At 41.3% G+C, this 12204-nt stretch overlaps 1 protein-coding gene across 1 annotated transcript in view; it reads left to right on the forward strand.

Moving 5' to 3' along the window:
* MDN1 (midasin AAA ATPase 1) overlaps positions 1-12204 on the forward strand; it is a 176290-nt gene that overhangs the window by 33556 nt on the left and 130530 nt on the right. The window contains exons 8-10 of the mRNA XM_037730790.1: positions 2252-2355; positions 5139-5253; positions 12003-12196. Of these exons, the coding sequence (XP_037586718.1) occupies positions 2252-2355; positions 5139-5253; positions 12003-12196 (413 nt within the window). The remainder of the gene's footprint in view (positions 1-2251; positions 2356-5138; positions 5254-12002; positions 12197-12204) is intronic.

Genomic DNA, 12204 nt, shown 5'->3' on the forward strand with positions numbered 1-12204 from the left:
TGAAAAGTGTGAGAAAGGGGCCAAGTACCTTGAGAAAAAAAAAAAGAAAAAAAAAAAAGAAAAACTAGGAACCATTTGTGTTTGATCCAGCATTTGCCATGGACAAGATGCCAGCATCTTTGTGCTTCAGGATGAAGTTCTTATAATGAAAGTTTTCTCTATAGATGGACTTGCTGCAGGTGCCATTATGGGATGTGAAGTCACTACCCTGCCACATAAACCCTGGAATAATTGTGTGAAGGCAGGAACTCTTATAACCAAATCCTTTCTCTCCATTGCTTAGCAGGAAAGTTTTTGCTGTCTTTCAGCAAACAGCTCAAAGGAAACGTGGCCCAAGGGCTCATCCTCATGGCAATACTGAAGAACATGGTGGGGTAGACTGTGGCTAGTGGCAGAGGGCTCCGGGAGTGGTGGTGTCTGCAAAGTGTGCTAGCCCACATTCTTAAGAAAAAACAACAGAACTCTACTTGGCATATCCATTGCCAGCACAAAGTTCAAGATGTCCAAATTGGACTTACTTTCTTTTTTTCAGCGTAGCCTTTTCTTAAGCACAAACAGAAAAGAAAATAGCCTTTTCTTAAGCACTGACAAAAAAGAAAAGCAGAAACAAAACCTACTATGGCAAAAAATAAATTGTTAGGATCAAAAAGCACTTTGCTGTCTGGTCATGGTGGCTCATGCCTGTAATCCCAGCACTTTGGGAGGCCAAGGTGGGCAGATTACTTGAGATCAGGAGTTTAAGACCATCCTGGTCAACATCGTGAAACCTTGTCTCTACTTAAAAAAAAAAACAAAAAAAAAACCAGGCATGGTGGCGCATGCTTGTAATCCCACCTACTCAGCAGGCTGAAGTGGGAGGATTCCTTGAATCTGAGAGGCAGAGGTTGCAGTGAGCTGAGATTGCACCACTGCACTCTAGCCTGGCCCTCAGAGTGAGACTCCATCTCACAACAAAAAAGAAGAAACAAACACCACTTTGCTGTGGGCAAAAGAAAACAAAAGAATACCTTTTCTTCCTCAAGTTACCAGCTAAACACTAGATACCACTTCCTCCTTGTCTCATTCAGTTGGTCTCCATGTCATTTATTGCCTTTTCCTTACCTCTTTATTCTGTTCTTATCCCATTGTCTTAGCACTGGGTTCTTATTTTATCTACCTATCTTGCCTTTGTTACAGGAATCGTGTCCTTTTTGGCCTTTCCTCCAGGGTAGCTCCTTTCTAAATTGCTGCACAGTTGAGAATTATTTCTTTTCTTCTCAAGCTAAAATCCTCTCTATAACTCTTCTTATTTATTTATTTATTTGTTTAAAGACGGGATTTCACCATGTTGGTCGGGCTGGTCTTGAACTCCCAACCTCAGGTGATCCACCCGCCTCGGCCTCCAAAGTGCTTGGATTACAGGCATGAGCCACCATGCCCAGCCAGCCACCACGCCCAGCCTCGATAACTCTTATGAAAAAGTTCAAAGCCCTTAGCTCAGCACAGTTGGCCTTTTATTACCTATCTCTAAACCTTACCCTTTTTTTTTTTTTTTTGAGATGGAGTTTCATTCCTGTTGCCCAGGCTGGAGTGCAATGGTACTATCTTGGCTCACTGCAACCTCTGCCTCCCAGGTTCAAGCGATTTTCCTACCTCACCCTCCCAAGTAGCTGGGGTTATAGGCATGTGCTACCACTCCCAGCTACTTTCTTTTGTATTTTTAGTAGGGATAGCATTTCTCCATGTTGGTCGGGCTGGTCTTGAACTCGCGACCTCAGGTGATCCACCTGCCTAAGCCTCCCAAAGTGCTGGGACTACAGGTGTGAGCCACCATGCCCAGCCTTAAACCTTACTTCTTTCTGCTGTTTCACATGCACATTCTACCTTAAATGTAACAGAATCCTTGTGCCATAGCTTTTAGGCATATCAGTTTTTTTTTTCTTTTTTTTTTTTTTTTTTGAGACAGAGTCTTGCTCTGCTGCCCAGGCTGGAGTACAGTGGCATGATCTCGGCTCAGTGTAGCCTCTGCCTCTGGGTTCAAATGATTCTCCTGCCTCAGCCTCCTGGGTAGCTGGGACTACAGGCATGCACCATCATGCCTAACTAATCAATGTTGAGTGTATAAATTGTGCTGGAGTGTAGGTGGTTCAGACGTTTCCACCTGCATATTGACCCCAGTTTGGGCTATGAGAGCTGAAGTTTTCTCTAGAGATTTGTTTTGTTTTGATTACTTCTGTCTTAATGGCTTTATCAGTGCAATTTTCTGATTTAGGTTTCTGTGCTGATCCCTCTTTTGGAGAATGGAGAGCTTTTGATTCCGGGCAGAGGTGACTATCTGAAAGTGGCGTCTGGATTTCAGTTTTTTGCAACCAGGAGGTATGTACTAGTAACTTTTGGTTTTCACTCTGAAGCCGCTTACTCATAAGTTTGCATGCTGAGCTAATGAAGATCATTTATAAAATAAGAGATTTTTTTCCCACTTAATAAGAAACCAGTTTAAAACCCTTTACCTTATTTCGTGTTTTATAAAATAATCAGATGTGAGGTTATTGTTATATAGCCCTGGGTTTGAGTGTCAGGACTCAAACCCAGGGCTGTATAACAAGCTTAGTACCTAGGTATACCTTGTCTGTCTGGTTATGATGGAGTTAATAATACCTTCTTTAAATGGTGGCTGTAACGAAGAAGTGAAATGACTTGTACTAAAGACCTGTCACAATAAATGCCCAGTTACTGGCTAGCCATGATGGTGATAATGATAGGTAGACTTCAGACAACTGAAAAATTGGATATAAACATGAACAGAGGCACAAAAACTGAGCATGCTTAGTATATATTCCTGCGTACATTTAAAAATTATATGAAGGCAATGGTTTATTTCTTACTGCTAGTCTATACCTGCACAGCTTCTTCAATGTCTTAAAAAGCCCCATGAGTGAAACTAACACCATTCTATAGTTAATGATTATATTAGTGTTTACCTCAGTTAACATTCACTTCTAGATGGAACATGGAGCTAACCCAATAGTACTCAAGGAATACCTTCCTAGACCCAATTACTCTTTTTTTTTTTTTTTTTTAATGGGGTCTTGCTGTGTTGCCCAAGCTGATCTTGAAATTCTGTGCTCAAGCAATTTTTCTAGCCCAGCCTCCCAAGTAGCTGAGACTACAGGCACATGCCACTGTGTCTAGCTGACTCCGATACTTTTTTTTTTTTTTTTTTTTTTGAGATGAAGTCTTGGTCTGTTGCCTAGGCTGGAGTGCAGTGGTGCGATCTTGGCTCACTGCAGCCTCTGCCTCCTGGGTTCAAGCAGTTCTCCTGTCACAGTCTCTCGAGTAGCTGGGATTACAGGCGCCTGCCACCATGCCTGGCTAATTTTTGATATTTTTAGTAGAGACAAGGTTTCATCATCTTGGCCAGGCTGGTCTTGATCTCCTGACCTCGTGATCCGCTGCTTTGGCCTCCCAGAGTGCTGGGATTACAGGCATGAGCCACGGCACCCGGCTCAACCCTTCTACCTTTCTTTTAAACATAGATAGTGTTCTGCTTTGTCACCTAGGCTGGAGAGGAGTGGCTTAATCATAGCTTGTTATAACGATAAACTCCTGGGCTTATGTGATCTCCTGCCTCAGCCTTTTGAGTACCTAGGACTACAGATGTACACCATCATGCCTGGCTAAAAATAAATTTCTTTTCTTTTTTTTAACGGTTTGACAGTTTGGGAGCTTAATTGACAGTATGGCCATTTCTCACTACATATCAGGCCAAATGATTTTTCCAATTTTCTCTGCATGTCTTTTCCTCTGTCAGACCTCCCATGTGGCAATTAAAAATTTTTTTTTTTACTTTTTTTTTTTAAGGGATAGGGTGTTCCCTCATTGACCAGGCCGATCTCGAAATCCTGGCCTCAAGCAGTCCTCCCGCTGTGGCCTCCTAAATTGTTGGAATGACAGGCATGAGCCATTGAACCTGGCACTGTTAGTTTTAATAGACCTTGTTTTATTTTTTTGAATTAATTTATCTGAGACCAAGTCTCAGTCTCTTGCCAGGGCTAGATTGCAATGGCATGATCTTGGCTTACTGCAACCTCTGCCTCCTGGATTCAAGTGATTCTCATGCTTCAGCCTCCAAGGTAGTTGGGACTACAGTGGCATGCCATGACTCCTGGCTAATTTTTGTGTTTTTAGTAAGGGCGGGGTTTTGTCATGTCGCCCAGGCTAATCTTGAACTCCTGGCCTCAAGCAATCCACCCTCTTCGGCCTCCCAGAGTGCAGTGATTACAGGTGTGAGCCACTGCATCTGTCCTATTTCATGTTTTTTTAGAGATGAAGCCTCAGTTTGTTGCCCAGCCTGTCTCGAAGTCCTGAACTCAAGCAGTCTTCCTACTTTGGCCTCCCAAAGTGCTAGAACTACTGACATGAGCCACCAAGCCTGGCTGACCTTGATTTTATTTATAGAGATAGTGAAGTTCTTTCCTTTTAGATTCAAACACTTCCCAGAAAGTCCTGGGACATCATGGAAAGATGTTAGGCAAACTTGTAATCCAATAAACTTGAATTTAATTTTCAGTTATGCTGTTTGCAGTCATAGTTGAGTGTACAAGGGCCATGCTTTCCATCTCTTCCATTTATGTCAGAAGAAAAGAATGGTATCTTCCTCTCAGGACAGTTGTGAGAATTAAGTGGCTTACTGATAAGCATGTACCTTTCCCAGAGTGTATGTTTAATGTATATTCCTTCTCCACTGGAAATTTTTAATGGTTTTAAGTACTGTAGCTTCTGGTAACAAGCTGTGAACTTAATGTTGTTGCTATGGACCTTAGAGTATGTTTTCTCTTTCCTGAGGTTATTTATGCCCTAAGGAAGAGGAACATGTCATTGAAATAAAAACTTTTACCTTTTAGAATCATCTGCAGTGATTTGAAAATACTTGGTTAAAGCACTATCACTCCTTTTTAGGAGAAGAGCCAAACATGGGTTAACTGTCAGCCTCTCATTTCTCATCTGCTCTGTAAGCCCAACAGTGTAGTATCTGGAAACAGAGGGTTTATGAGTATTCGTCATATGTGAGACAATGTACAGCAAGTAATATCCAGAGGCATAATTCAGGATTAAAATTTGGAGTTTTGTTTGACTGTGTTTTTTATTTTGAATCGTAGACTCTTGAGCTGTGGAGGAAATTGGTATAGACCGCTAAATAGTCATGCTACTTTGCTAGACAAATATTGGACCAAAATTCACCTGAATAATCTGGATAAGAGAGAACTGAATGAGGTATGTTCCTCTTAGAATCAATGCTTTTCTTTTTTACATGAAAAGTTCCAAACTTGCATGAAACAGGAAATAGTATAATAAACCACCAGAATAGTTATCAACCTAAATTTTACACTCTATGTGCTAGTATTTTACTATATTTGCTTCATGTATTATTTTTTCTGTGCTAATACATTTGAAAGCAAACTTCCAGCATACATCTCTAAAAATTTAAGGTCATTATATATAACCACAATAACATTATTATATACAATAAAATAAATAGTAATTCTGCAGTATCATTGAATTTTTGGGTTATGTTTAGACTTTCCAAATTGTCTCCACAGGATCATTTTACTAAGTTGATTTGAAGTAATTTCTTTTACATGTAACTTAATGGACATTTTGATCTAGGCATTAATGAGAATTGAGGTAAATCACTTTATAGATTTTCTATATTGGTTCAGTTTGTAGTATTTTGGTTATCCTAGATCCGTAAGAAGTATACCTCACTTGGCTGTGCTCACGCCCTTCTTCCCTTGTATGTCTCACTTGGAGGGTTTCCCTTCCGCAGTGCTTTTTCTAGGAGGGTGGCAGACAAAGCATGGTCAGTGGTCATTCAGACATGGGAGAAATGGTTTGTACTTTCTTGATTTATGTGTATAGATAATTATATGACACTAAATAAACTTCAATATTTTTTTTTGTTTTTGAGACGGAGTTTCATTCTTGTTGCCGAGGCTGGAGTGCAATGGCGTGATCTCGGCTCAATGTAATCTCCGCCTCATGGGTTCAAGCAATTCTTGATTACAAGGTTATAAGGGGATTACAGGTGTGAGCCACTGCACCCGGCCACAAACTTCAGATATTTTATCCTACATTTTCTTTTCTCTTTCTTTCTTTTCTTTTCTTTTTTTTGACATAGTTTTGCTCTATCGCCCAGAACAGTGCTCTGTGGTGTGATATCAGCTCACTGCAACCTCTGCCTCCTGGGTTCAAGTGATTCTCCTGTCTCAGCCTCCTGAGTAGCTGGGATTACAGGTGGCTGCTACGACATCAGCCTACTTTTTTTTTTTTTTTTTTTTTTTGGAGACGGAGTCTTGCTCTGTTGCCAGGCTGGAGTGCAGTGGCACGATCGCTGCTCACTGCAGCCTCAGCCTCCCGAGTAGCTGGAACTACAGGCATGTGCCACCATGCCCAGCTAATTTTTGTATTTTTAGTAGAGAAGGGGTTTTACCATGTTGGCCAGAATGGTCTCGATCTCTTGACCTTGTGATCTGCATGCCTTGGCCTCCCAAAGTGCTGGGATTACAGGCCTGAGCCACCGTGCCTGACCGCATACAGCTTATTTTGCAGTTGTGAGTTGCTTATTTCACTCAGAGTTGCAGTTCTATATTTTTGTGTCTGATATATCTTTTTCCTCATCTTGTTGCCCCAACTATAAGCTCCTTTAGTAAGCTTTTCACCTTTGTGTTCTAAGAACTCATCCTGTGCCTGGCACACAGTAATACTGTTTGTTGTATTGATGTGTGATAATGCAACTCTTTCTTTTGCTGTTGTAGACATTTGAATGTTTAGTTTTTCAACTTAAATTTACTAGTCTGTTCTTTGAAAGGACAGGACTGAAGTTCACATTTCGGTGTGATTCTTTTGGGGGTGGGGATTAAGGGATGAAGAACATATGACAGCTTCTCTTTTCTTATTTTATTCTGTACTTGAAGGCTAGGCTCATCATTCCATTTTTGTCATGAGCAGCAGTGAGTCATTCTGCTCATAGGAAGAACAACAGGAGCATTCGTCTTCTCACTTATTTCATGTATGTCATATTTAGACAGTTGACTTTGACATGCTGTCTTGTTGTCTTTGAACTTTTGGATTTACCAGTTTTAACAACACTCTCGATAATTGTTAGTGCTAAAACCCTTGTACATATTACTTAGGAAATTAAAAAAAAAATCTCCTACTTAATTCATAGAGAACACAAAGTACATTTCTGTTGCTGCCATCCCAGGTGTCTTATGGCTTGAAAGATTATGCGTTTGACTTCTTGCTGAAATACTGAACTGTGCTTTAAAAAATAAGCCATCTACAGTGCTTACCTCCTACATAGGAAGTGCCGGGAACTTGCTTTTGGCATTTTTTCAAAACTTGTCTCCCCCATACACCTTGAACATGCCAAGTGTCTTAAGTGTCTCCAGTTGTCTTAACTTGTAGATGGCCTGTGTTCTCCACTGGCAGTGCCCACTCACAGCCATTGGTAAGCTCTGACAGGCTCATCTCCTGCTCTATGAAACCTTCCTGGGTTTCCCAAGCAGAGCTGATGATGATGTGCTTTGGGCTGCAAGCTTGATTTTCTTGTACTTCTGCATCTCACACCAAGTGGAGCCTCTTGAGAGTCCACTACATTCCTCATTTATTTAGTTTCACTATCCTTGGAGGAATGTCTGATTCAAAATAGGTACTTTACAAATGCTTCTTACAGGAATGAATCCCCAAAATACCTATCAAATTGATAATAGAAGCATTTCATGTTTTTTTTTTAATTTTTTTTATTTTTAAGAGGAGTCTCATTCTGTCTCCCGGCTGGAGTGCAGTGGTACGATCTCTGCTCACTGCAACCTCCCACTTCCTGGTACAAGCAATTCTTCTGCCTCTGCCTCCCAAGTAGCTGGCACTACAGGCATATGCTGCCACACCTGGTTAATTTTTGTATTTTTAGTAGAGATGGGGTTTTACCATGTTGGCCAGGCTGGTCTCAATATGACCTTATGATATACCTGCCTCTGCCTCCCAAAGTGCTAGGATTACAGGTATGAGCCACCATACCCGGCCTCATGTCAGGTTAGTTTTAAAGTAATGCTGTATTTAATTTTTTATATTTATGGTAATAAAGAAAAGATATTTTTTGACCAAGCTAGAAAATGAAGCCTTAGTGAGAACACAAAAATGTTTTCTGTTTGGAACCTTTGGGCCAGGTGTGATGGCTCATGCCTGTAATCCCAGCACTTTGGGAGGCCAAGGCAGGCACATCACTTGAGGTCAGGAGTTCAAGACCAGCCTGGTTAACATGGTGAAACCCCATCTCTACTAAAATTACAAAAATAAGCCAGGTGTGGTGGTGCATGCCTATAATCTTAGCTACTCAGAGGCTGAGACAGGAGAATCGCTTGATTCTGGGAGGCAGAGGTTGCAGTGAGCCAAGATTGTGCCACTGCACTCCATCCTGGGCAACAGAGCGATACTCTTGTCTCAAAAAAAAGAAAAAAAGAAGGAAGGTTTTTCTCCAAATAGCTGAGTCCTCGAGTCATTAATAAAGTGTTAAACTTCGTAAAGTATTTTTCCAAGCATAATTAGCTTTTTATTTCCCTGCTGGATCATAAATATAACACATGCTCTTATCATGGAATTCCTGCTCAACAGTACAAAGGAATGAGCTATTGGTACATGCAGTATTGTTTAGGTGAACCTTATTTATTTAATATTTTGAATCAGAGTTTTGCTCGTTGCCCAGGCTGGAGTGCAATGGCGCAATCTCGGCTTGCTATAACCTCCGCCTCCTGGGCTCAAGCGATTCTCATGCCTCAGCCTCCCGAGTAGCTGGGATTACAGGTGCCTGCCACCACACCTGGCTAACTGTATTTTTTTTTTTTTAAGCATGCTTATCCCTTCATGGAAATTTTTTGTATTTTTAGTAGAGATGGGGTTTCACCGTCTTGTCCAGGCGGTCTCGAACTCCTGACCTCAGGTGATCAGCCTGCCTCGGCGTCCCAAAGTGCTGGGATTACAAGTGTGAGCCACTGTGCCCAGCCTAGGTGAATCTTTAAAAGATACTGTTAATAAATTAAGGAAACTAGAATACAGGCTACCTCCTGTATGATTCAGTGTATGTGACAGGCTTGACAAACAAAACCATAGAGATGGGTATCAGATACATGATTCCCAGGGGCAGAGATTTGGGGAAGAGATTGGTTATTACAAAAGGGGCACAAGGGAACTTTTTGTTTTAAGAATAATAGAAATAGTTCACATCTTGTTTGTGATTTTGAGTATGTGATTTTATAGTATATTTATTAAAACTTTACATCTAAAACAGTGAATCTTCAAGCATGAAAATTATACCTCAAAAAATCTGACTTACCAAAAGTCAGGTTAAGTAAGCCTTTATGTCTAAGTATATGAACAATTTGATAATCATTTTCTCTGTACCCACAAAAAGTGTATACTACATTTGAAAGATCCATTAAATTAATTATTGATTTCATTATTCTCTTCTATGTCCTTATTTTTATTGCATCTGAAATATGTGTTAAGCAACAATATGAAGAAATAAAACCTATTAATATCTACCACTTGATGACACTGTTAAGGCTTTAGTTCTTTATCTTTTGTAAATACATGGGCATTATTTATATATACAAAATGTGTCCTTACATATTCAAATTGGAATCCCAGTGTTTTTTTCAAGCTGGTTCTTTTTTTTTTATTTTGAGATGGAGTCTCGCTTTGTCACCCAGGGTGGAGTGCAGGGGCATGATCCCAGCTCACTGTAACTTCCATTTCCTGGGTTCAAGCAATACTCCTGCCTCAGCCTTCTGGGTAGCTGGGATTACTGGTCCCCATGACCACACCCGGCAAATGAAGATGACAAGCCTGAGCAACATAGTGAGATCTCACTCTTACCACAAATTAAAAAAAATTAGCGGAGTATGGTGTAGCCTGAAGCCTTTTCAGGGGCCTAAAGGTGGAAGATCATTTGCCAGATTCAGGGTTACATGAGCTATGATGGAGCCACTGCATTTCCAGTCTGGTTGACAGAGCAAGACCTTGTCTCAAAATAAGTATGAATTGCAAATGCTTCGCTAAGGGTTTCGACCTGAGGTTATCTGCCCGCTGCAGCCTCCCAAAGTGCTGGGATTACAGGCATGAGACACCATGCCCGGCCCAATTGTCTGTTTTTTAAAGATCAACTGCTCACCCATAAATTTGTATAATTATCATATGTCAAAAAGGAGATTGACTGCTTATCAGTACTTAACATTAGCTTCTTTCATTATGGTCTGCTTTTAAAATTTTGTTTTTTCTCTTCCTCTTAACAGATTTAATTATTATTTATTTTTTTCCTCCTCCTTCTCCTCTTCTTTTTCTTCTTCTTCATGTTATTTGAGAGAGGGTCTTACTCTGTCACCCGTGCTAGAGTTCACTGTTTCACTGCATTGGTGCTCAGCTCATAGCCTCAACCTCCCAGGCTTAGGTGATCTTCCCACCTCAGCCTCCCAGGCAGCTGGGACTACAGGTGTGTGCCACCCTGCTCAGCAGTTTTGTTTTTTTTTTTTTTCTTTTAATAAAGGTGAGCTTTCACCATGTTGCCCCAGCTGGTCTTGAACTCTTTGACTCAGGCAATCTTCCCACCTGTCTCCCAAAGTGCTGATACTACAGGTGTGAGCCACTGGCCTGGCTCCTTTTATATTCTTTTCATTGAGAAATTACATAATGAACCTTACCAGAGCTGTGTTTGAAATTAAATAGTAATTTAAGAATTCTTTAATGAATAAATTCCGTGGAGTTGGTTGTATATATTTTGGTTACTTGGAGAACCTTTTAACATCTCATTTCTGCCCCTCAAACTGTATTACAGATGGTGAGATTACAAGATAACTGAGTTCTGGGTAGGAAGAAAGTCGTGGTGTTTGAGTGGGATAGGTGGGTGGGAGCAGAAGTGGGTAAGACGGAAGTTCTTATTTTTGGTAAAGATGACATTTCATTTTATTTTTAATTTAATTTTATTTTTTTGGGATGGAGTCTCACCGTGTCGCCCAGGCTGGAGTGCAATTGTGCGGTCTTGGCTCACTACAAACTCTGCCTTCCAGGTTCAAGTGAGTCTCCTGCCTCAGACTCCTGAGTAGCTGGGACTACAGGCACGAGTCACCACACCTAACTAATTTTTGTATTTTAATTAGAGATGGGGTTTCACCGTGTTGCTCAGGATGATGATTTTGAACTCCTGACCTCAGGTGATCTGCCTGCCTCACCCTCCCAAAGTGCTGGGATTACAGCATGAGCCACTGTACCCAGCCTATTGATTGATTGATTGATTGAGTCTTGCTCTGTCACCAGGCTGGAGTGCAGTGGTGTGATCTGGGCTCATTGCAACCTCTGCCTTCTGGGTTCAAGCAGTTCTCCTGCCTCAGCCTCCCAAGTAGCTGGGACTACAGGCATGCACCACCATCCCCGGCTAATTTTTCTATTTTTAGTAGAGATGGGGTTTCACCATGTTGTCCAGGATGGTCTCAATCTCTTGACCTCGTGATCTGCCCGCCTTGGCCTCCCAAAGTGCTGGTATTACAGGTGTGAGCCACCACGCCTGGCCTTTATTTACTTTTTTTGAGACAGTGTCTTGCTCTGTCACCCAGGCATGATCACTGCTCATTGCAGTGTTGACCTCCCAGACTCAGATCATCCTCCCTATTCAGCCTCCTGAGTACCTGGGACTACAGGCACACACCACCATGTCCAGCTAATTTTTGTATTTTTTTTTGTAGAGACGAGGTTTTACCATGTTGCCCGGGCTGGTCTCAAACTCCTGAATTCAAGCAATTCCCTTGCCTTGGTTTCTCAAGGTGTTGGGATTACAGGTGTGCACTGCCCCCGATGGACAAATTTCATAGAGAAATCCAGCTTTTGACTGACTAGTTTCAGCAACAGTTTTGTGTGTTTCTAAAAATTTCTGTGCTTGGTACTAAATTTTGTTTTTCTTTTTTCCCCTCTGTCAGGTTCTTCAGAGCAGATATCCTGGCCTATTGGCAGTGACTGATCACCTGCTTGACATTTATATCCAACTTACTGGAGAGAAACATCACTCTTGGAGTGATAGTTCTGTTGAGTGTGAACAGGCACCTGATGAAGTTTCAGAAGCCAGCAGAGAAAACAAAAGACCAATCCTTGAGGGAAGAGAATTATCTCTAAGGTATTGGA

The sequence above is a fragment of the Cebus imitator genome, unplaced genomic scaffold (assembly GCF_001604975.1).
Source record: "Cebus imitator isolate Cc_AM_T3 unplaced genomic scaffold, Cebus_imitator-1.0 Scaffold359, whole genome shotgun sequence".
NCBI classification, from domain to species: domain Eukaryota; kingdom Metazoa; phylum Chordata; class Mammalia; order Primates; family Cebidae; genus Cebus; species Cebus imitator.